The sequence below is a fragment of the Martes martes genome (assembly GCF_963455335.1).
Source record: "Martes martes genome assembly, chromosome: 7".
NCBI lineage: Eukaryota > Metazoa > Chordata > Mammalia > Carnivora > Mustelidae > Martes > Martes martes.
Window position 1 is genome coordinate 8,799,857 of NC_137894.1, and position 24,858 is coordinate 8,824,714.

At 46.6% G+C, this 24,858-nt stretch overlaps 1 protein-coding gene across 1 annotated transcript in view; it reads right to left on the reverse strand.

Annotated features, from left to right (window-relative positions):
• Positions 1-11,679, reverse strand: part of LOC308346070 (cytosolic carboxypeptidase 4-like) — a gene marked incomplete at its 3' end in the record, with an annotated part of 130,644 nt that extends 118,965 nt beyond the window's left edge. The window contains exon 1 of the mRNA XM_080808675.1: positions 11,491-11,679. Within this exon, the coding sequence (XP_080664801.1) occupies positions 11,491-11,541 (51 nt within the window). The 5' untranslated portion in view covers positions 11,542-11,679. The remainder of the gene's footprint in view (positions 1-11,490) is intronic.
• Positions 11,680-24,858: the final 13,179 nt, after the last annotated feature.

Consider the following 24,858-nt stretch of genomic DNA (forward strand, 5'->3'; position numbering starts at 1 on the left):
TACACTATCATGGACTCTATTCCCTATGCTGTACCTTTCATCTCCATGACTTAAGCTTATTTTATAACTGGAAATTTATACCTCTTAATCCCCTTCAACTCCATCCCCCAGTGCCTTCCTTATATTACCTTTTCAATCAGGAAAAAAAAAAAAAATGTGTAGTGGTAACAAGGACAGATCAAAGGAGAAGAGATGCTTTACCTGATTAAGTAACAGCAGTTAATTAATAGCAGTCTGGAGCCTGGCTGTGCCTGGGTTCGAATCCTGATTCTGCTACTTACAGGGAGCAAGCACCTTGTGTTCCTCGTCTGTAAAATGAGGATAATAATTGTACCCCACTAGGAGTCTTGTGAGGTTGCCTGAAAAAATACATATAAAGTGCTTAGAATAGTTCCTGGCATATAGTAAGAGCTCAGCAAATGTGGGAGCGGCTTGCGGCAAAAAACACTCCTTCAATTTTCATACCCATTTTTCTTCAAATATTATCATCATCTTTATTTCTTCCTCAGTCCAAAATTTTAGTTTGTCATTTGGGAATCTTTTTTTTTTTTTTAAGATTTTATTTATTTGAGGGAGAGACAGTGAGAGAGAGCATGAGAGGGGAGAAAGTCGGCAGGAGAAGCAGAATTCCTGTGGAGCTGGGAGCCCGAGGCGGGACTCGATCCTGGGACTCTGGGATCATGACCTGAGCCAAAGGCTGTTGCTTAACCAACTGAGCCACCCAGGCGCCCCTGGGGAATCTTTTTTCTTTAGAACATTACATATTTATGTATAGATATATAGATAGATATGTATGTATGATATATACCAGTATATATGAGGATGTATAATATATATTTTATGATTTAATAGTGAAAGTCAAGGAGAAAAGGGGATTTGCTCATAACCTCTTTCTATTATGAAAAGTGAAAGATATCCGCATTGTCATAGGAACTACTTGGATTAATTTGAGTCTTTAGAGGGACAGGATAAGGATGATTAGTATTCAGAAATGCAGGGCATTGAACTGTACTGATCGGTGGGATCCAGAGATTAGAGATGTTAACACCACTTGGGTTGGTTTGGGATTTTTTTCCGGCAGGATAGGGAGAGAATTCATTACTGACATTTATTGCAGATGCTGCCTTCTCCCCAAGTCCCTGAGGGAAAGTTTCATCAGATACCCCAACTGTGAAATCTGACCTTGCCTTTCATCTGAAACCTGAGACTAATGCCATCCTTATCACCACCTGGCATCCTGATCAGAAGCAGAATGGCTCTCTTGACCTCCAGGAAGAAACTTCTACTAAACCTCCATGTCTGTTTCTTATATTCTTTCTCCTTATTAAGGACCAGAATTCATATCTACTCCAGACCAGCAGGCAGGCGGTGGAGTCATCAGCTAGTAGAATCCACCGAACAGAGGACTGACTCTAGGTCTCCCAAGGAGTGACCTTTGCAGCCACTCAGATCAGAATAGTTTCAGCATGCCAGAGGTTGTTTCCAGACCAGGGGAAATTCGACCTTCACAGACTCACAGTGATTTAACATAGCATTGGCCTATGACTGTCATTTCCCAAATATGTTCCATGTCTCCCTAATGTCCTGTGAGATACGAGTGGGATTTTGCCATAAAAAGTATCCTGCCCCAAGGCAGTTTGAAAATGTTATATATGAAATCCCCAGCTTAACATACCATGTACCATTTATTATTTGATTAACAAATATTTATTGAGCACCTACTATGATTTAGACAGTGCTTTAGGTAGTAGAGACAAGGAGTGAACAAGACACATGGGATTCCTACCCTGATGGAAGAAGGAAGGGAGGACACAAAGAATATTATTATTCAGGGAACATAAGCTCTTTTTTCCCCCTAAAGATTTTATTTATTTGTCAGAGAGAGAGAGAGAGCGCCCAAGCAGGGGGAGAGGCAGGCAGAGGGTGAAACAGGCTCCTCTCTGAGCAGAGAGCCCAATGCGGGACTCAACCCCAAACCCCTCGGACCATAACCCAAGCGGAAAGCAGACGCTTAACTGACTGAGCCGCCCAGGTGCCCCAGGGAATAGAAGTTCCATGTAGAGAGTCAAACGACAAAGAGGGGACCTTGTGGCCTGGCAGCTCTTTGAAAAACAGACATTTAAACTGAGAGCTGAAAGACACAAAGACTTGAAAAGATTTTAGATTAATGATCTTTCAGTAAAGACCTCTAGTAAATTGATCATGACATTTCAAAACCATCTGTCCCTAAGACCCTCTGCAAGGGGAACACCTGTTGGGATCCCTGGGAAACTGGGAAATTGGTGTTCGATAGAACCTAGTTTGAAAAGTGTAGGCTTGACCATATCCTGAGCCGGTAGGGCTGTGGGATGCGAGCAACAACGACAGAACAGCCACCTGTGAGGCTGACAAATGCTGCTGAAATGACCTTGGAAGCCCACGCCCAGAGGGCTGACGGACACAGTCACTGCCTCCACCGATCCCTAGAGCAGAGAAGGCGACAGCAGCAGAAAGGACTCGGGACACGGCTTCTGAACTGTGCACGTCAGGGTCTGTAAGACTCACCCCCAGAGGGACCCTGACATCCAGAGCATTGTTTGATCTGCTGTCTTGGCAAGAGGGCCAGCCTGGGGGCAGAGGACACCCAGCAGGACACCCAGGGAAGAGGAGGGGAGGTCCCCCTTGGCATTTTGCGGCTACTGACATACCAGGCTTGTGACGGAAGGCCTCCAGACCAGGGGTCAGCAAACCACTGCCCACTGGCCAAACCCAGACCCCTGCCTGCTTTTGCACATAAAGATTTCCTAGAACACAGTCGTGCCCATTCCCTTCCATACCATCTACAGCTGCAGCAGCGCCAAGATTAAGAAGTTGTGACAGAGACCCTGCGGCCCACAAAGCCTCAAAAATTTGCTCTCTGGCCCTTGACCAAGTTTGCTGACCCCTGCTCTAGGCACTCGTTCTTGATCCTCTTGGCCAGTCTTTCCAGCCTTGTGGGGACAGCCGCTATCCTCCCCAGAGATGCCCAGTGCCAGGCGAGGGGAGGAGGTCCTTCATTTTCCCAGCAGGCACACCTGTTCAGAATCTTCTCGATGCCCTTCCTTGCCCTCAGAGAGTCAATACAGCTGAAGATTGACACCAAGCAATACCACTGATGTCAGAGTCCCTCGCTCAAAACCTAGGGATGCCACCCTCTCACTTTGTGACAGAGGGAATCTTGTCAAGCTCTCCAATCTTTTAGCACTTTAAAATGAGGATAAGGATACTGCCTGCCTCTTAGGGTTGCTGCAAGGATTAAATGAGAAAGTGCATTTGAAGGATGCATTTGCATGGCTCCCAACTGTTCAACAGAAGGGAGTTATTATTTGAACTAGTACCATGAGAGGGACCACATAGGGGGAGCCAAACCCACCGAACATGAAGCTGACAAGGTCCCTTCCCGCAAAGCATCTCAAGTCACCTCCAACATGCGTACTGATGCTCACAAAAACATGTACTAGAATGTTCCCAGCAGCAATGTTTATTAGAACCCAAAAAAGGAAACCATCCCAAATACCATCAACTCTAGAAAGGACGAATAAATCGTGGTATATTCCTACAACAAGTAATGTTCTGCAGCAGGGAGAGCGGGAATGATCTCCAACTACAGGCAGCCACATAGAGGAAGCTCACAGGGCTGAGAAGAGCGAGACGCAAAGCAGACTGGAGGCAGGGTTCCACTGACATAAGTGCGGACTGTGCACAGCTCATCTGTGGTGTAGAAACCAGGCTACCTGGCTAGCTGCTAGCTAGCGTCTACACTGCAAGAACAGTGACTTAAGGGAGGGAAAGGGGTGTTCTGGGATGCTGAGAGTTCACCGTTACTCCATCTGGGTCCTAGTGACAGGGATGGATTCAGTTTGCAAAAATGTATTTAAAAAAGGAAAGAAAGTGGGGAGGGAAGAAAGAAGGGAGGGAGAGGGAGGGGGCAGGGAAGGAAAGAAAAAAATATGTATTGAGTACATACTCCCCATGATGCTGTTTGTTTCCATGTCCTTCATTCCCTTTATTCTTTCATTCCCAGAAGCTCTTCTATTATTAATCTCTGCCTCATCCTACACACCCAGGACAGCCTGGTTTGGAGATCTATCACTTTGAAGTAATATTCACTCAGTGGAAAAGTACAGATCCCACAGACCCTCAACTTCCTTCATTTCAGGTTTAGCAAAAAGGATCTGGAGGTCACCCCCGAGAAGATGCATTTCTCTGTGCCCATTTCTGAAAGACAAAAAGGACCCCCCCCCCCACAGCCTCAGACTCAGAGCTGCCTGTGCCACTCTCACAGACTCAGTAATTGGTAACACAGACCAGATTCCCCTCCTGGGTTCCACACTCTCCCAGCTCCCAGGGCTCAGACTGAGACCTTTCAGCTTTTGTAAGAATGCGTCCATGTGGAAACATCATGCTAGGTGAAGTAAGCCAGACACAAAGGACAAGTACTGTGTGATTTCCATTCAAATGAAGAACCCGGAACAATCGGAACAATCGCATTCCAGAGACAGAAAGTAGAAGGGTGATGGCCAAGGGCTGGGGGAGGGGGAGAGGGAAATCAGTGTTTAATGGGCACCAAGTTTCAGTTCGGGGACTTGAAAAAGTTCTGGAGATGGACGGTGGTGATGGTCGCTCAACAATGTGAAATTGTTTAATGCCACTGATCTCTACACTTAGAAATTATTAAAATGATGAATTTCACACGACAAATACTTTACCACAATTAAAAAATAAAAAAGCGGTTCCAGTTTTAGGGGCACCTGGGTGGCTCAGTGGGTTAAGCCTCTGCCTTCAGCTCAGGTCGTGATCTCGGGGTCCTGGGATCGAGCCCCACGTCGGGCTCTCTGCTCTGCTGGGAGCCTGCTTCCTCCTCTCTCTCTGCCTTCCTCTCTGCCTACTCATGATCTCTGTCTATCAAGTGAATAAATAATAAAAATCTTTAAAAAAAAAAAAAAGCGGTTCCAGTTTTAGTAACAGTAAATTGTGGAGTAAATGTTGCCAGGTAACGGATTCGTACTGTGGGCATGGGTCTCTAAGTTGGCCATTTGCTTCAACATGTTACCAGTAATGCGAAATTCTTTTTTTTTTTTTTAAATCAGAAACATTTCATTTCTGTATGACCTTATTTTAAACTACCCCACTTGTTTTGTTTGTTAGTTTTGAGTTTTTATTTAAATTCCAGTTAGTTAACGTATAGTGTAATATTGGTTTCAGGAGTAGAATTTAGTGATTCAACACTTCATACATTCAGTGTTCATTACACCAAGTGCCCTCCTTCATCCCCATCACCCATCTAGCCCACCCCCTACCCGCCTCCCTCCATCAACCCTCAGCTTGTTCTCTATAGTTAAGAGTCTCTTATGGTTTGCCTCCCTTTCTTTTCTTTTTCCTTCCCCTATGCTCATCTGTTTTGTTACTTAAATTCCACATTTGAGTGAAATCATATGGTATTTGTGTTTCTCTGACTGACTTCTTTCACTTGGCATAATACACTCTAGCTCCATCCATGTCCTTGCAAATGGCAACATTTCATTCTTTTGATGGCTGCGTAATATTCCACTGCATTTATATACACCACATCTTCTCTATCCATTCATCAGTTGATGGACTTTGGGTCTCTTTCCATAACTTGACTATTGTTGATAATGCTGCTATGAACACCAGGGTGCATTCGAAGGGTGCCCCTTCGAATCAGTATTTTTGTACAGGATAGGTCTTTTCAACTCGATGTTGATCTTTGAATACAGCCATGTTATCAGAGCCACTTTGACACAAGAACATTTGAATGCTGCTTCTCAAATAATTTGTTTTTTCCAAAAAAAAAAAAAAAAGGAAAGAAAAAAAGAAAATGTTTAAAACAGTGTTCCTCCCCCAATCCCTGGGCCTCCATTCATTCCAGGCTTTCCCCCTGAGGTGGGATTAGGAATGGGGAGAGGCTCAGTTTTGGGTGAGGTGTAGGGTTGAATAAAGCAAAAGGAAAGGTTTACAGGTTAGGGCTGGAGGCTAGGGGCAGGGGTAGAAACAAGACCAGGAACAGAAGGCAGGTCAGAGATGGGGCGGTTATAGGGAACATGTCACATTACCTGACAAGAAAAACAGGGATGCGATCATGTCAAAAGGCCCCCCTGTCCAAATTGCTTTAGAACTGTTGCCTTGGCTGACTTGCCTGTGGCCCCCACCACCTGGATTTAGGGACAGGGAGCCATTCCCAAGGACCTGGATAGATCTGAAGCTTGCACTCAAGATTTTCCAGCATTAGGCAAACTCCCATTTCTATTTCCTTTCTTCCCCTTCATAAACTTCCAGTTTTACTCAAACTTAGTGCCATGGCAAGTCCTGAAACCTCTCCACACTCTTCTGACATGAGGAAGATCACTGGGTACTCTCCCTAATGTGGGAACCACCCCTTTCCCTGCTGAAATCTGACCCATTTTCTGAGGCTTTCTCTGAACCTCCAGCCAGGAGGAGTTTTTTCTCCCAACTTCCGTAGAATTTGCTTTTGATATTTACATTTACCACAGCATTCATCACATACAGACTTGCTCTACAAACATTTTTATCCCCCTATCTTTACACGTGAACACTACATTTCATGAGAGCAGGGACTATGCTTAATTACAGTAATTGTTATTTATTGGGCACATACCACCATGCTCATATTTTACATGCGTTTTTATCTAAACCTATAATAAGCCCATGAGTCAGTACTATAATTCTCATTTCACAGATAAAAAACTTTCAGTAAAGAAAAGTTCAGAAGTTTGTCCAGGGTCACAACAGTTTTGAATGGCTGAGCCAAGAGGCAAAGACATTCTCAATACATCATCCTACCAAATAGTCTTCTCTGATCTCTTTGAGCACATAGAAGCTATGGATGGATGGATGGGTGGTTGGGTGGGTGATGGATGGATGGATGATGGATGGATGGATAGATGGATAGATGGATGGATGGATGAAGGGAGGGATGGAGGGATGGACGTATGGAAGGATGGATGGGTGGATGGGTGGATGGGTGGGTGATGGATGGATGGATGGATGAAGGGAGGGATGGAGGGATGAACGTATGGAAGGATGGATGGATGGATGGATGGATGGGTGGAGAGATGGACAGAGGGATGGATATTGAAAATATCTAATTGACCCAAATCAAAAGTGTTACCTTCCCTTATCAAGAGTTAATTATCCACATAACAAATAAGATATGGAAGGTTTTAGTTCTAAATAAGCTTCCCTCTTTCATTCAGAACCCACATCCCCTCAACCTTCAGGTTCTATCTGGCCAAGGTAGTGCTCTCAAAATAAAGAATGAGTGGGCATTCCCTAGGTCAGGTAAGGAACACAGACCACTGGAAAGACTTTGGATTGACAAGATCCACTTCCTATCCTTCCTCTAGGGATCTTCTAGGTTTCTGTCATGAACCCTTGGGGGTCAGTGGTCTCATCTATAAGATAGAACAACCACACCTCCCTCACGGGTGGCAGAGAGAGGTGTGAAGTAACGAGCAAAAAACTTGGCATCGAGAGGATCCTTAATAAATGTTCGTTTTGGGGCGCCTGGGTGGCTCAGTGGGTTAAGCTGCTGCCTTCTGCTCAGGTCATGATCTCAGGGTCCTGGGATCGAGTCCCGCGTTGGGCTCTCTGCTCGGCGGGGAGCCTGCTTTCCTCTCTCTCTCTCTGCCTGCCTCTCTGTCTACTTGTGATCTCTCTCTGTCAAATAAATAAATAAAATCTTAAAAAAAAAAAAAAAAAAAAATAAATGTTCGTTTTGTTCCAATCCCTAATTCTGAAGAACTTAAGGAACAGTGAAAGCAACAGGTCCTGGAAAAACAAAGCACCAAATAAAGATTTCTCCCCACTTCTAGCTCAGCATCCACCTCCATGCCTCCATCCCCTTCATTCTCCAGTTTGACTGGCACCAACTCACTCCTCAGACACTGACAGAGGCTAACTCTTGCCAACTTTGTCCCTTTCTCATTTGGCACTTGTCCTTATGGGATTTTCTTTTTCTTTGCTTCTACTGATGCTTGAAATTAAAACAGACTTCAGTTTCTTTTCACGTTTGTGTTGAGGTTGAAATAGGACTCTGCAAATCCCTCTATCTCAGACTCCCCAAGAGAGCATTTCTGTGATCTCTAGAAGTCTACATGGTGCTTTCTACCTAAAGTCCTCTTGATTTGTCCAAACCTTTCTGTTTATGTCCGGGGAGAAGGCTCAGTTTCCATTCCACCCGACCCTGTGGATGTACAATACATGGATATTCCCACATCCTCCGTGGAGAATTCTAGAAAGGAAATTTTCAAGCAGATGTTTTAGAAACAAAACTCCTAAGCATTGTGAATGAAATATATCAATCACCATTTTTTTTTTCACTCAACCCCTCTTCCCAGCCCAGGGGCTGAAATCACCTGTTACTATCTTGCAAATCCTTGGAGGAAGAAAGCTAAGGGAGAAAGAGAAGTTGTTGTTCCATCTGGGTTTTCTACTATCTAAGCTTAATGCTAAATGGAGGCAGGAAGCTTCACATCCTACAGTCTGACTCTCAATCCATAATAGATAAGGTTCCTGGAGCCCAGGTCGAGAAAAAAGGAGTTCACGATGCATATTTTGGCAAAGATGCAGACTTCGGATTCAGTGTGAGCAGCCAGAACATAAAATAATAAAGTACAAATGCAAACAGAAAACTGTGTGCCCATCGCAGCTCCGAGTGCGCCAAAGCTGACCGAATAATTATACATTTTTCATGTGTTGATAAGGGAGTTAATTGGCACGTTGTGGGACGCGGGCGGGTGAGGACTGGCAGCGTCGGAGCTGGCGTGGAGCCCACTTCCTCCTACCCTGACAGCTCCCCATCTTCCCCATTAGCTCAAACCCCACGGAGAGACGAGAGCAGGACAGACTGAGACACCTTCCTTTTTTTCCGAGTATGTTGGAGTTCACCCAGGAAGCAGAGCAGGGCAAGTTGATGAACAGGGCAGGCAAGCGTTCCCAGCTTCTCCACCGTGCGCTCGACCAGGGAAATCATAAAAAGTACAGTCGTTCGAACAGTTGACTGTTCAACAGTCGTTCCCCATTTATAGTTTATAAACCCTTGTCAAATGGATTCTCTTAATCCTCGCACAAGGCCCTGAGGAACGTTATTATTGTCCCCCTTGTACAGATACAGAAACGAAGGCTGAGAGGTTGAGGGACTTGCCGAAGGACATACAGCTGGTAAGTGCCAGAAATGGGGACGGGATCCCGTTCTCTCCGTCTCTCACACCTGCTCTGTGGGCTGCCTCTCCCTCACCCAGGCCCCCCGAGACACAATCTGATTTTCTGCCTCAAACCCAAGCTGTGAGTTGGGGACTTGGAAAACGTCTGAGTGAAAATCTGATTCTCATACGTTCAGGAAAGAGGTAACCTGCATTTCAACTGAGGTGGGAAAAATCATTTAACCCTTTCCTGTTTGCACAACGAAACGTAATATCCGGAAATGGATTATTTCTTCATGACCGCGTTTATTTTGTTATTGTGTCCCAAAGAGGTAGAAGTGGTGATATTCTTGGGTGAGGATTTCTAGTCTCCTACCATGGGGACATCTGTCAGCCTTGTGCTTGCTTTGTCTGTCTGTTTGCCTTCACTCTCTCTCTCCGTTCCCTTGGCAATGTTCTGGGGGTGCTCCCAAAAGACACAAGGAACTCACCATTCACATTCTGCTCACGTGTAACCACTGTCTTCCTCAGAGGTCTGAGAAGCGATACAAAGCCTTCTCTCACCTTTGTGCACAAGGAAGGAGGGACGGCCTTGAATTAGTAAGAGCTTTGGGATTCCCCAGTGGAAAGAATTTTGGCAAAACATGTCTCAGGAACCCAGCGTCTCCTGAGCGTCAAACCCATAGCGAAACGTCATTCCACAGAGTATCTGCTCCGGGTTCTCTTTTCTTAAAGTATATCAGACCTCTGACATCCGCTGGCAAGACGGGAATGGGGCTGGTGGAGGCACTTGGAGAGGACTGGGCCAGGAACCCAAATCAATTCAACGGCTAGATTCTGATCAGTGAGGCGCGCAGGGGAAGCATGTTCCGGTTATTTTAATGTTCTGGTTAATTGGGAACTAAGTAGGGTATATTGAACATAATTAAATCTTTCTTTGATGATTGAGAATCTTGCGTTGCCCTGGAGCGATCATTCTAAATATCAATTACAAATCCCCACTGGTGGGAATACAGGAGATTGAACCTGCCCAAATGCAAATTTATTTTGAGGTCCACTCCCACCCCCAACCCTTCTAGCCCAGACGCATTCTTGCCTTTTATGCGTCAGAGAGAAGGGGTCAAGAGACACTAAGTCTACCGGATATGGGAGTTCTTTGGTGGGCGTCCCAGTTTCTCTATCAAGTAGTTTCATGACCTTTGGGGAAGCTGTTTCACTTCCCAGACTCGGTCTCTTTGTCCCCTGGAAGGCAGGATTTATTGGTACTTAAATTTTTAAGGATACAGATTTCCTTAAGGATCAGAGGAAAAGCTTTTCATAGGAGGGTAAGAGGGACGTCGGTACAAAACATTTACCTTCTGAATCAGGGAATGGGGTCTCGGGGCCCCTGAAGCCCGTCCCATTGTGAGGTCGGTCCATGGACTTCAGGTCTAGAATGCTGGAGCAAAAGACCCCTTCAGCCCCCGTGGGGCATCCCCTGCCCCGGGTTAAGTGCGAGCATCTCCCTGAGACTTAAAGCGAAGGTTCTGGGCCTTAGCTTCGTGTGGAGTCCCCTGAGGGAGTTTTCAAGCTTCCGGGGCTCAGGTCACTCCCTAGACTAATCAAATCCAAATTTGGCCAAGTGGGTACCAGATGCCACCATTTTTTAACACCCTGCAGGTGATTCTAGGACGCAGACAAGTTTGCAGACTACTATTTTAAGACAAGAACTCTCCAAATCAGGAATGTACAGGATCCCCCAGAAGGAGGCAGATTCCCAGGCCCCCGTCCCTGGTGATTCCAATCCCTTCTGGCCACATCCCACCTGGGAAGACGCAGGCTTAGCATGCGTCCTAGGCAGTCCTGCTGCCGACCCCGCTCTGGGGCCCGTGTAAGAGCCATGGAGCAGGAGAAGCCCACAGGAGTCCTCTCCCTGCTTCCCTTTTGTTTCAGGCTGTTCTAGGCGTTGCTGGCTGGTCTCCTGCTGGGTCTTCATTTGCCATACAGACGTTTTCTCCATCTTTCCCATCTCTAGCAAACCCAGATCCTTCAGCCCACGCCTCTCATCCCCCCCAGGTTCAATAATTTAAGCAGACACACTCATTGACACGGTCGTTGTTAATATTTAAAGACCACAGCATCACTTAGGTCAGCCTCAAGGTGAGAGCTGCCGTTGGCTCCCGGGCTCTGCTGTCCCTGGTTAGCAAACTGGCCACCGGTGCCAGAGGGGACGGCGGGAGCACAGCCCCGAGGCAGGCTGGCCAGCAGAGCCCCAGCCGGCCGGGCCGCGCTCGCCTCCGCCTCTTCCTACCTGAAGCGTGCGCAGCAAGACCTGCAGCCCGCTGGCTTCCTGGTCGGCCATCCCCTCGCTGGGTCCCGGGCAGCGGCTGCCTGTGGCCAGATCGGGGCTAGAGGGAGGCAGCGGCTGCCAGGCTGACCTCGCTGCCCACCTCGCGGGAGACGGCTGCACGGTCGCTCAGCTGCACATGGTGCTGCGTGTGAAGTCACCGTGGTGCAACCCTAGACCTCGGCTCGGGTGCAAAGGCCCCCCGACTCCCACTGTGGGGATTAGGTGAGCCCCGGGCCGGGGAGGGCTGAGCATTTGGGCGCAGGGGTGGAGAGGGCACTAGCGTGAGTCACTCACCCACCTCCAGGCCCACGCGGGAGCCACCCTGGACGGCTGACAGGCATTCCCAGCTGACCTGGTCAGACTCCCTGCAGAGGCTCGCTCGGCCCCCCCCGCTCGTCCCCTCCCTTTATTTTGGTCTGTTGCCGGCTCCCGGGTAACAGGAGACCCAAGAGTGCTTGCACAACCGTGCGGGCAGGGCACTGAAGCCCAGGGCCCCCTGAGGTCCCAGGCTCAGGGACTGCAACGCTGGCCGAGAGGCAAATAAGCACAGGACATCTTCTCCCAGCAGGGTCCCTTGCATAACCTGCTAAATTTCACCGGCTCCCTAGGGGGGCCGTACTGTTAGCGCCGCATCTTCGTTTCACAAATGACCAAAGCGAGATGTGGGGAAGAGCTCGCAGAGAGGCAAGCTGGCACCGAAGCTGGGCACTCACCGTGACACCACCCAGCCTCTTGCTGCTGCAAGCACGTGATCCAGGTAATGGAGCTCCGCGAGGTGGCCTGGGCTGAGTCTCCTCGAGACCAGGGCAGGATCCATGATCTCTTTCTGGGCCTTTCACTTGCACGTGTCAGAAGAATTTGAGTGGCTAACTGGTCACCTAATCCTCTTCTCCATGTCAGCACCTAGGTGTCCTTTAGGGGCCGGCTTTCAGAGCATGGTTGGGGGCATCCCCGGGGAGCTTGGTGGATAACCCCCAGCCCCCAACAGAGCTCCGGGATCAGAATCTGCATTTTCACAAGATCCCCCAGAGGATGCCCAGCTGATGAACAAAAGTACTGGGGGACTGAAGTCTGGGAGGCCCCTGTTTTGACCGAATTGATTACATTGCCAGGAGCAGCCTGTGTGTGTGATGCCTGACCATTTTTAACCCCACAGCGGGGGCCCAGCAGACTCACAGCACAACTTCAGTGTGTGAAATTGGAGAGTGAGCTCACCGAGGTTCATGACCGCCCAAGGGCACAGCTACACAGAAAGGCCTTGGCTCATGGCCAACACCCCCGTGCAGAGTATGGGGGAACGCTCATGAGCATCAAGGCATCCAGTTGGCAGCTGCCCGAGCACGTTGTGGTGACAGAGGAACGAGAATTTGCATTTCTTGATCCCCCTTGACCTCATTGTCCCAAGGTCCTGAGTCAGGAGTCAGGCAGCAACTTAGTCATTCCCTCCTCAATGCCAGGCCTGGCTGAGCCCTCATATTCAAGGACAAATTCATGCAGTCCCTGCCCTCCAGAAACTTCCACTCTTAATGGCTTTAAATGTGAAGGCTTGTCAGGCCAAGAACTGATTATAAGATCTCATGTTTACTTGGGGAGGGGTTCTGGTTGAGCCCCACTTGTCTCCTTGTACTTCCTACTATCAACGACAGGAGGGAAGAAATAAAGACTCCTGAGGATTTCCCTTTTCTGTGAGGGGTGGCGCTTTTCAGGGCACAGGATCTAAGGTCCTTGTAGGTCCCTAGGGATTATCTTTTTTTTTTTTTTAAGATTTTATTTATTTATTTGACAGACGGAGATCACAAGTAGGCAGAGAGGCAGGCAGAGAGAGAGGAGGAAGCAGGCTCCCTGCTGAGCGGAGAGCCCGAAGCAGGATTAGATCCCACGACCCCGAGATCATGACCTGACCTGAACAGAGGGCAGAGGCTTAACCCACCGAGCCACCCAGGCGCCCCCTAATGATTATCTTAGGGGCAGACTACTCCATGCTCCTTGACTGCAGAAGAAAGAAAAGGGGGGTGGGGGTGAGGGGAATAAAACCTCCCAACATATACCTAAAGAACAGTTTAAATAAAAACCACCCTCATAGTGAGAATTCATCAAAATGACCTCTGATGACAAAACTAAAGGGATTGTGGTTCATAATCCCTTCTGTTAGCACTCAAGTAAAATTGTCCCCATTTGAAAGCATTTCTTGGTTCACCTCACCAGAATTGTGCAGCACAGAGCGAGGTAAAAACCCTATACAGAAAGGAATCACCCTCTTCTACTTAATGACACCTTTCCCCTGCAGCACCACGAACCTTGTTTTCAATAAGACCCCTGAGAAATAAGGCAAGGAGTGTACTCCCTCTTCCTCTGCCCACACACCTGGGCCACATGCCCAGCTTGGGTCTACTTCCCATCACGCCTGACAAAGCTCTACGCTCTAGACAATCATCACCCATTTGCCCACAAGGAGACACAACAGATGCCAGACAAGGAATCAAGTACTGGTTTTCTAACAGAAAACCAGATTTTGGTGTCTTCTGATTTTTTAACAAAATTAGGGCTCGCCTCTAACTTTTTTCAGCTTTCCATCAGTCTGCTTCAACACACTCCTCCTTTGGTCCCCCAACACTCACACCTCAACATTGCCCTGTGGGGACGTGAACAACACTACTCCCGCCACCCTCCCAACAGCAGAAGCTTCTTCACTCACAAACTGAACGGGAAAGCCCCCGCAGTGCCTGCATCCAAACCTCCCATTTCTGGAACGAATCTTAATGAGAGTCCGGTTCTATTTGTGGACTTACTAATGTAATCTGAATATGAGTGGGTGATTGCAGTTTAGTGTGTGCTTTCCCATTAGTATTTGAATTTTAGCAAGGAATTTTCTAAAAGACAGGAGCCGAGACCCAAGCTTGGATAGTACAATATCTCACCCGCAGTAAATTGAGATGAGCGCGCATTAAACCACATGGGGCAGCCAACAGCGGAAGGTAAAGACCTGGGGTAGACCCAGAAAAAGGTCCTCCTACTTGCTTCTCTTTGTGTGTTACGAAGGAGGCATTTAGGGAAGACAAAGGCAGCAGACCCAGGCAGAAGCTTAGCTAGATCTCAGTCCTCTGGCTTCAAAGAAAAACACGTTTAATACGGTCCAGAGATTCCTGTTGCAATTCAGGGTCCCCAAGACCACCCTCACGTTCAGCAATTCCCTAGAAGGACTTACAGAACTCAGAAAAGCCATTAAACTCAGTTATTGTTTATTATCATGGAAGGATGCAGATTAAAATCAGCAAAGGGAAGAGGCATATAGGGTCGGGTTCAAGAGTGACCAGGCATGAGCTTCCCGTGGTCCATCCCCCGGAGGAGTCATGCCGATGTTGCCTACTTGTCCCGGCAACTACATTGCCAACCAGGGAAGCTCACCCAAGCCTTGCTGTCCAGGATTTTTACTGGGGATGGGTCATGTAGACATGGCTGAACTTAGCTCCCCCAGAGGTCAAGCTACCATGTGGCCTGAGATCCCCCCTAAATCATATTGTTGGTAAAGACTATCTACCACCACCCAACGCCTCCAGGCAAACAAAAACACTCTTATCAAGCTTGGACATTCCAAGGACTTAGAAGTTACCTTTCAAGAGCTGGGCAAGAGCCAGACCTTTCTTTGGGCAAAGTTAACTCTACCGCACACCTTCCCACCCATCCCCATAATCCCAGACCCAAGATTCTCCTAGTATCTCATGGATAAGATGGAGAAATGAGTGCAGGCCTGGACAATTAGGATGACTTAATAGCTACGATAATGCTAGTACGCAAAGAGTAGTAATAAATTGACACGGGTGTGTAACATCACCCAGAGACTTCAGTCCCCTGGCTCTTTCCTAGTCAACATTTTTATCAATGACTAGGATGAAAATAAAGGCTGCATGCTCATCAAATTTTCTGATGACACTCAGTTGGGAAAGATAGATATATGTCATATGACAGCTGGGATTCAAAAAGACTTCAGCCAGTCCTGCGTGTTGGAGCAGATCCTACAGAATGAAACACAACAGAGCCAAGTGGAAAGCTCCTTCCCCAGGATCCCCAACACCAACCATGCAAAAATAAGGTATGGAGACTTGGCTAAACAGTGTTGAGAGAGGAACAGCTTGAGGGTTTAGACAGAGGTAAGACCAATACGAGTTTTCAGCATGGCCCGTATCCTAAAGTGTCTTTTCGATCTAATGTCATTGCCCTTAAAGTGGGGACAAACATCCCATCCATAGCCAGGATGACAGTGAGGCTGAGCAGAGGTCCCCCGCTGCGCAGGGCCCAGAAAGGTGCCTTGCCCAGAGATGTGTCCATCAATGAGAGCCCACCATTATTTTGACAAACATCACCAACAGAAGTGTCATAAATGAGAACCCATCCTGTTCATCCTGTTCATTGCTGCTCCTATAGGCACGTGACAGCTGTCCCCAAGGCTGGCAAGGATGTGGAGGAGGAATGCATTCCAAAAGGGAGAACGAGAAGCAAAGGGTGGAGCTTCGAGGAGTCCCAACTGGGACAGGCACAGAACAGCCCTGGGCTTGTCGGGCTGCCCCACGGGGCTATTCCACAACCCTGGGGGTGCCCAGCAGGGACTGAAAGAACATTTGGTCTAAAGGTTGCAGAGGGGAATTCCGGGACTGGGGTGTCTTGGACAGACCTTACATTCAACAACGTTGCTGAGGGGAAGAGAAAGATAGGGGCTCACTGGCCCCAGGTCACAGGCTGTCTGCAATGTGCCCCACTCTCCCCGAGGGCCCATGGGATGATTTTGGTGCCGGTTTAAATTTCAAAAGACAATTCTATAGGTAGGTTATATTTCAACTGATATTACAAAAAAAAACAAAAAACACAAAACCTAATTAGCATAATAAAACTATGTTTTCTCAGGTATTAATGCTCGTGATGAAGTTTAAAGTTTAAAAATGAGTCAATGTTGAGTAGTACGCATGGCACCCGGACATGACAAACGTCTGGAGGGATGGAGGATAATAGCTCAAAGTATTGGAAGGACCATGTTTCTCCATGCTTGCTGATACTTAGTTCAGGTAATCTTCTCCCTAATCTGATAGTGAAACCAAATCTCACTCAAATAATAGCTAACCCCCACCTCCCCTCAGATGCATTTTAAGCTGATTAGTATAACGATTTTCCCGAGTACACGCATGTGCCCAGTCCATCTGTAACGGTGACTTACATATACTGTTACAGTCCCTGAGCTTCCCATTTCCTGCTCTGGTTTCCCTGATTTTTACTTTCCTGGGGCTTTCCTCTCCCGCCCCATCTCCAGCACACACGTGTGTGTACTCACTAGCACACGCACACACAGATACACACATGCACCATAGCCTTCTGCCAGTCAGAAGAAGCCTGCCTTGATAACACGATATCAGAGTTGGTAGCCTATCCACCCCCCCACCCCCCCCATCTCCCCATCCCCCCACCAAAGATTTCCTTCACTTCTCTGAATGTATGAAGTTCCTAAGGGCGGAGGGGAGCAGAGTAGAAGAAAAGGAAGCCTGGGGACAGGAGCTGCTGTTTGGGGTACATTATCCAAATTTAATCTGTGCTAACCCTCTGCGGCATCATTTCTATTTGCAGATGAGAAAACTAGGGTTTCGTTACATAAGGAAGTTGCCCAGGGATTTACTCCAGGATCCATCAGCCCCCGTGTCCTGTGCTCTCCAAGAAGAGGAGAGGCTGAAGGTACAAAAGCCCTGGAAGGATTTTCAGCGGATTTACATTCACTAGGGAGAAATGCAGACTTTCCCCTGGAAACAGAGGAGAGTGTCGGGAGCTGGAGTGAGTGCAGGTCCCGCAGTGAGGACCGGAGAGCAGCCTCCGGAACCTTTAGCAGGCCTGCAAGTGACGCAGTGACTTAGATGCTCAAGAAGGCAGGTGTCTCCAGAAGACGAAGCATGACAACAGAGACTTCCTCTCCCACTGTACCTGAGACCAGCCCTTCTGACGAGCCTCTTTTCACTTTCAACCCCGACCACCTGAGATCATACTTCTGTCCCCTTACTTCTGAACTATGTGACTTCGGGAAAGTCACCTAAACTCTCTGTGCCTCAGGTTTGTCCTCTGTTAAACGGCGGCGTGAGAATGCCACCTTCCAGGGCGACCGGGAGAACTGACTGGAGTAACACAATGTTCTCAGCACCGTGACCCACCCAGGCGCGTACGTGATAGACGCCGTCGTTATGGACGTTCTTCTGATTAGTATCACTGTTGTTAGGGATTCAGTAATACCTACCCCCAACACCTGGGGGGAGGATGAAATGAGAAATCACATGTGGAAGTGACAAATGTAAGGTGAGGAATGGATGGGAAATTACTGAGCAGTGGTGTCCTGGCCCTCTGCAAATTAAAGGGCGCTGGCTAGAGGGAGGGACTTGACAGCCATATTTCAGCCCAGTGAGGAGGTGGTGAGTTCTTGTCCATCCAAAGTGACTCTGAAATGAACTCCCCTAACCTCGAGCCACCTACGCAACCGCTGCCCGGCTGCCCGAGCTGAGACAACAGACAAAGCAAAGAGCAGCCTCATCCTGGCTGAAGGGACAAGGAGCCACAGCACCATAAGCCATGGATGGGGGCCCATGTGAGCCAAACTTGGGGGACATGCGGCCGCGCCACCCCGGCTGCTTTGCCCTTGGAACAAGGGTTAACTTGGCACTTTAAAATGAAGGGTCTGGGGACGCCTGAGCAGCTCAGTTGGTTAAGTGTCTGACTTTGGCTCAGGTCATGATCCCAGGGTCCTGGGATCCAGCCCCACGTCCTGCTGCCTGCTTGGCGGGAGTCTGCTTCTCCCTCTCCCTCTGCCTCTGCCCCTACTCATGCTCTCTCTCTCTCAAATAAATAAATAAAGGCAAGCAGTCTGAAGCAGCATAGCCATCTCAGCTACCACCAGACTTGGTGACAAGACACAAGAGAGTGGGGCAGGGAGAGCATCTTTAGGCAACACTAAAATCAAGACTGTCCTTGGGTCAGTCACAGAAAGATCCTGAGCGCACCTCCTCCCACAGACACACCAGGTCTGCTGCTACACGTGGGACAGTTCCCTCTGATAAAAAGCTAGAAACCAACTGAACTGCTCCACCACAACAAAGGATAAAAGGACCATATCGAGATGCACTGGAGAGGAAGAGACGTGGTCTTACCAAACCCCTCCCCCTGTGGTGCGGTGACACCATAGGGAGGATCTCACAAGTTGGCACTCTCTCCTGGAGGAGCAAAGGGTTTGTGCCCCCCATCAGGTACCCCAAACTTGGTGACCTGCCTTGGAGAGACAAGCCCCCAAAACATCTGGCTTACAAAATCAAGAGGACTGGGGTTCAAATGACCCAAAGGGTCATAGGGAACTGAGATCCTCCTTTTAAAGGATTCACATGTGGTCTCACTCTCCCTTGGAACCCAGGGCCAAAGCAGTAGTTTGGAAAGCACCTAGAATATCTGAGACAGACCTTCATTTGCTAATATTAAGGCATCTTCCAGGGGGCAGGGGACAACTAGGACTATCTACAGAGATAGACACCCTGGTGAGCACCCTCTCTGCATTCTCTCTTTACCCCGCTAGCATAGGCAGGCAGGTATGGACATGGCGCACGCCCACCACTCTGCTGAAACGGGTAGGCATGTGCAATTCAACCACACACCCCCGCTGCCTTGCTGGGGCCAGAGGGTCTGAACAGCCACGGTGTTCTCACCCTGCCTTGCTGGAGCTGGTGGGCACGTACAGACACAGCCTTTTCTTGCTGCCTCCCTGAAGCCAGGGGGCATGCATAGCCAAGGCATTCTCCTGACACCTTGCTCAAGTCAGTGGGCATGCCCGGCCCGCCATGCCCTCCCACTCCGCCGCTAAAGCTGGAAGGCACTTGCAGTCCACACAGGAAATGCCCCCTTGATTTCCTGGCCCTGGTTGCCAGGGAGGCTGGCATTCCTGGACTCCATGGGACCGTAACAAAAGGAAGGACAATTCTTGGCACGCTACCATGGTCAAAGCACAGCACAGACAGTCAACTGAAACACATCTTCAGTCTTTCTGTGAAAAAGCCCTATTTACTGCATCCCTAGACTGAGGGACAGGAGTCGGGTTGGCCACAAATCTAGAAATTACAGAAGAGCTCTCAGGAAACACCCTCCTTACACTCTCCCCTGACCTGTCTACAACTTGCTGGTAACCCCCGCCACCCAGGAAAAAGCTTAGACACCCATCGGGAGCCCTGATCTTTGCAACTGTTACTCAGGGGATACCATCAAATCTCCAAGTCTGGAGGCTGGCAGGGTTTACAACTGCAATCCCATGGGATTATATATATACATATATATATATATATATATATATATATATATATATATATTTGCATACTTTATTTTTTTTTAAGATTTTATTTATTTATTTGACAGAGATCACAAGTAGGCTGAGAGACAGGCAGAGAGAGAGAGGGGGAAGCAGGCTCCCTGCTGAGCAGAGAGCCCGATGCGGGGCTCGACCCCAGGACCCTGGGATCATGACCTGAGCTGAAAGCAGAGGCTTTAACCCACTGAGCCACCCAGGCACCCCTATATTTGCATACTTTAAAAGGTGTTGCATGAGGGTCTAGCTTCTAATCAACCTGAAACTAGGCGCTAACTCATACTCCCCTCCTTGGAACACTGGTCTTGGCACAGGGACCTATCAAGAATAAGTCAGGCTGCTTAGACAATCACAAAGGTTCAATGGGCAACCAGGAACTAAGGCAAGGTTGAACAATGAAGTTCGCCACCTACGCAAGGCTAGTCCTTTGAGACTGAGATAGACAGCTGTTTTGCCTAACACATAGAAACAAACAGAGAACCAGGCAAAATGAGGAAGCAGAGAGATGTGTTCCAAACAAAAGAATAGGACAAAACCTCAGGAAAAGACTTCAATAAAATGGAGAGAAGTAGTCTACCTGATAAAGAATGGTGTATCTTTTTTCATCCTTTACTTTCAAACCATCTGTATTTTACATTAAAGTCATTTCTTAAACAAAGAATATAGTGGGGTCTTGCAATTCTTATCCAGCCTGACAATCTCTGCCTTTTAACTGGCATGTGCATTTTATTTACATTTAATGTAATTATTAATATAATTGGTTTTAGTTCTACCATGTTGCCATTATTTTTCTATTTGTCTCATTTGCTTTTAGTTCCTCTTTCCTCCCCTTCTGCCTTCTCTTGGGTTAATCTTTTTTTTTCCCCCATTTTAAGTCTGCTATTGGCTTTTCAGCTCTAACTCTATGCACTATATTTTAGTACTTGCCCAAAGATTGCATTATGTATCCTTGACTTATCACAGTCTAGAGTTTACATAGAACCACCTCTTGTAAGATACAATAACCACACAACAGAATAACTCCATTTGCCTTCCTCTATTTTTGATATCACTGTAATATATAGTACATCAATGTTTGTTATAAACCCCACACAATATTAATTTTGTTTAACAGAGTTCATATATCTATTAAAGAAATTATAAGAAGAAAAAATATATAGTCTTTTATACTTACTCATTAACCTTTCCCACTGCTGGTCATTTCTTCCTATAGACATGATATTCTATCAGGAATCACTTTCCTTCAGCTTGAACAAACAAAAACAAACAAAAAAAACCTCTTCAGCGTTTTTCAAATTGTGACCTTCTGACACCAAATTTCCTCAATATGTATTTATTGGGAAATTATTCTTTTGCTATTGTTTTTGAAGGATATAGAATTCCTGGATTCTGGGTTGACAGTTTTTTGTTCATTTGTTTGTTTTTTTAAAATATTTATTTATTTGACAGAGAGAGAGAGATCACAAGTAGGCAGAGAGGCAGCAGAGGGAGAGGGGGAAGCAGGCTCCCTGCTGATGCCGGGCTCAATCCCAGGACCCTGGGATCATGACCTGAGATGAAGGCAGAGGCTTAACCCACTGAGCCACCACCAGGCGCCCTAGTCGACAGTTTTTTAGGAGATATTTTCTACTGTCTTCTTGCCTCCACTCTTTTTACAGCCATATATTGTGTCATGTTTCTTTGTATTCTTTCAAGTTTTTTTTTTTTCTCTTTCTTTGACTGTTAGCAGATTTACTGTGTAATACCTAAATATGGCCTATTTTGTATGTATCTTTCTTGAGTTCAATGCATTCCTTGGACCTGTTAAGATTGTTGTTTTCCACAAAATTTCAGACATTTTTAGCATTTTCCAATATTTTCAAATATTGTTTCTTCCCCATTCTTTCTACTGTCTTCTTGGACTACAACTAATATATGTTAGATCGCTTCATACAGTAACACTGGTTTCTTAGGCTCAACTGGGTTTTCTCCAAGGCTTTTTTTCTCTGTTCTTCAGAATGGAGAGTTCTCATTAATTTTCCAAGTTCACTTCCCTAACATTATTTTTTAACTTTGAGTAATTTCATTTTAATATTTAATTATACAATATCCATTGGATTCTTTTTTGTACTTTACATGTCTCTGTTGATATTACCCATCTGTTTATCATTGTGACCATATTTTTTTCAAGTTCTCAAGCACATTTAAAATAGATTTCTTTAAAAATATTTTTTATTTATTAAATTGACAGAGATCACAAGTAGGCAGAGAGGCAGGCAGAAAGAGAGAGGGAGAAGCAGGTTCCCCTCCGAGCAGAGAGCCTGATGTGAGGCTTAATCCCAGGACTCTATGATCATGACCCGAGCCGAAGGCAGAGGTTTAACCCACTGAGCCACCCAGGCACCCCTAAAATAGGTGTCTTAAAGTCCTAATCTGTTCATTCCAATATCTCAGAGTCATTCTCCATTGTTTTTTTCCTCCTGACTATGAAATACATTTTTCCTCCTCTATTACTAGACATGTATGTCTACTAATATTTTATTGATTGCAAGACATTTTGATTGAGACATTGTGAAGATTGTAGATTCTGCTATTAGAAGGACACTTGAATAACATGTAGTCCATTTTTCTGCATTTACTAATTATAAAAATGGGGAGAAAGAATATGCCCAATGCACACCGTTGTATCCAACTGAAAGTATAATCCTGAGCTAAAGTTGGGTGTCTTCCCAATTTCCCAAATTGAAAACTTAACTGCTTTTTAAAATACCTTTTCTAAATGGATTCCTTAGGAATAACATTTTCTCTTCTTAAGCCCTTTCCTGATTTCTGTGCCTTAAGATCACTCACCATTCTTCTAGATCTAGGAGTTCCACTGCTGTTGTTATTGATAATATGATCTGATATCACTGACACTGTTTGTGCTTATACTATTGTTTGCCCGTTACTCTGCAGGAGTTGTACTCACTTTATTTTACCCTAAACCATGTCTTCTTTCGGCAGCTTACCCTAACACCACTCTGTTGGGTGGCAGAATTAAGAACTCCCTTTTCAATCTCTCCAAAGCACATGTATGTCTAATGTAGTCCTGATAATAATATTTTACAATAATTAGTTTATGTGGACACCATTGCCATTAGTTTCAAAGTCTCTCAAGGGCGAAGGGAGCCCTCTATGTTTATAACACCCAAAACAATGCCAGGCATATAGTAGTTGGCAGAAAATACTGAATTCCAGTAGCCTCCAGTGAAAGGGGAAAGCTCATCTTTGGGCTAGCTACATGCCAGTATTCCCAGCCTTGTCACCAAGTGGCAACTCAAAGGTCACTATATCCTTGGCCCCATGAGGAAGAGGGCCAACTCTCTGCTCAGCATCTACTTGGGGCTTTGTTGCTATGGACACCTGATAAAGTTCTTTAGGAAGAGCCAAGAAAATCTGCACCCTCCCGTCCAGCCTGGTCCCATCAGTGGCCAGACCTGGAGTGCTGACAGGTGTGGAATGTACATCAGGCCCTTGCAGTTGGGCCAGCCCAGAGGCTCATGGCTCCTGGGCCCCAAAGCTGAAGTATCAGGTCACAAACAAGCTGGAACCAAGGGCTCCTAAGGTCAGGCTGCCTAGAGTGGGGCAGGGGAGAAATAGAGATATCAGCCATCAAGGCCACCCGTCCAGATGCTTCCTTCTGCTTCAATGAAGGCGAGGACTGCAAGCCAGGACTACAGGAACCAAATGCCAAACTGGACAGGGGTATGGCTTCACTGGGGAGGGGCTGTGAGGACAAGGCCATGCTCCAGCTTGCGACATATTCATTCAGTCATTCATGTCACAAATATGTATTCATCCAGAGCTCTATGCTGTGTAGAATGCATAATACCATGGATAGCTAAGCGCAAAATCTCTGGAATTGGACAACTTCGATTCCTATCTAGGTTCTGCCAATTATAGTTGCATGACTTTTAACAAGGTATAAACTCTCTATACCTCCGTCTCCCCTTCACTAAAACAGGGATAATAACACAAAGGGTTATTTTCACTCACATGTGTGATACACTCATAATGTGTAGCCAGTGTCTAGTATATAATAAATGTTTAATAGATATTGGTAATTATTATTGTCAGCCCCTGGGATGGTAAGACAGAGATTAAGGTGGAAAAAAAAAATAGAGTTCCTCCCCTCAAATAATGGGAGAGATCAACCTGTATATAACCTTTTCCAGTGTGAACTGACCAGGGCATCTGCAGGATGGGAGCCCTCAGAAGAAAGCAACTTCTCCTGCTTAGAGAAGTTGGGGAAACTTCCCCCAACAATATGACCCTGGCACAGGACTTCAGCAGGCATCCAGGCTGTAGACAACAGAGAGGCACTGTAGGAGGAAATAAGAGTGAAAAGCAAACCTATGTAAGGGAGTTTGGGGTATTTTATGTGACAAGAGATTAATGTACAAGTGATAGAGCATTCATAATAAAGTTACTGAGTTAACTCAGGCCAAATAAAATTGTTTCATTTTCCATCAGGTGAAATGGGAGCCCACTGAAATTCTGAAGCAGAGAAGGGACATAGATAAAGTTCATTTTCATGTTTTAATGTCTTCTCCGTGGAAATGTGAGGTTTCTCTCACTCCAGAGGCAGAGAAGGATGTGGCAAATTCATTTCCCTCTTCCCTCATTCATACTAGACTGTGAATGACTAACAAAGCATGATCGAATGCTTCACCAGGAGAATTTACAGTTTACTAAGGGGCAACTGAAATCTGAGACATCATCCAGGGGTTCGAGGAAGTCTTTGTGATTCAGGGGACTTCTTCCTATTCCCTTTTCTCATCTTTCCAGGTCAGGGTCTAATAAGTTCATCACAATAGGAGGCTCTCATTATCACTTAAACAACTGATTAACAACTTCTTTTTTTTTTTTTGTAGTTCAATTAGCCACTGTACAGTACATAATTCAGATTAACAACTTCTGATGGAACTGTTTTTGGAATACCCAGG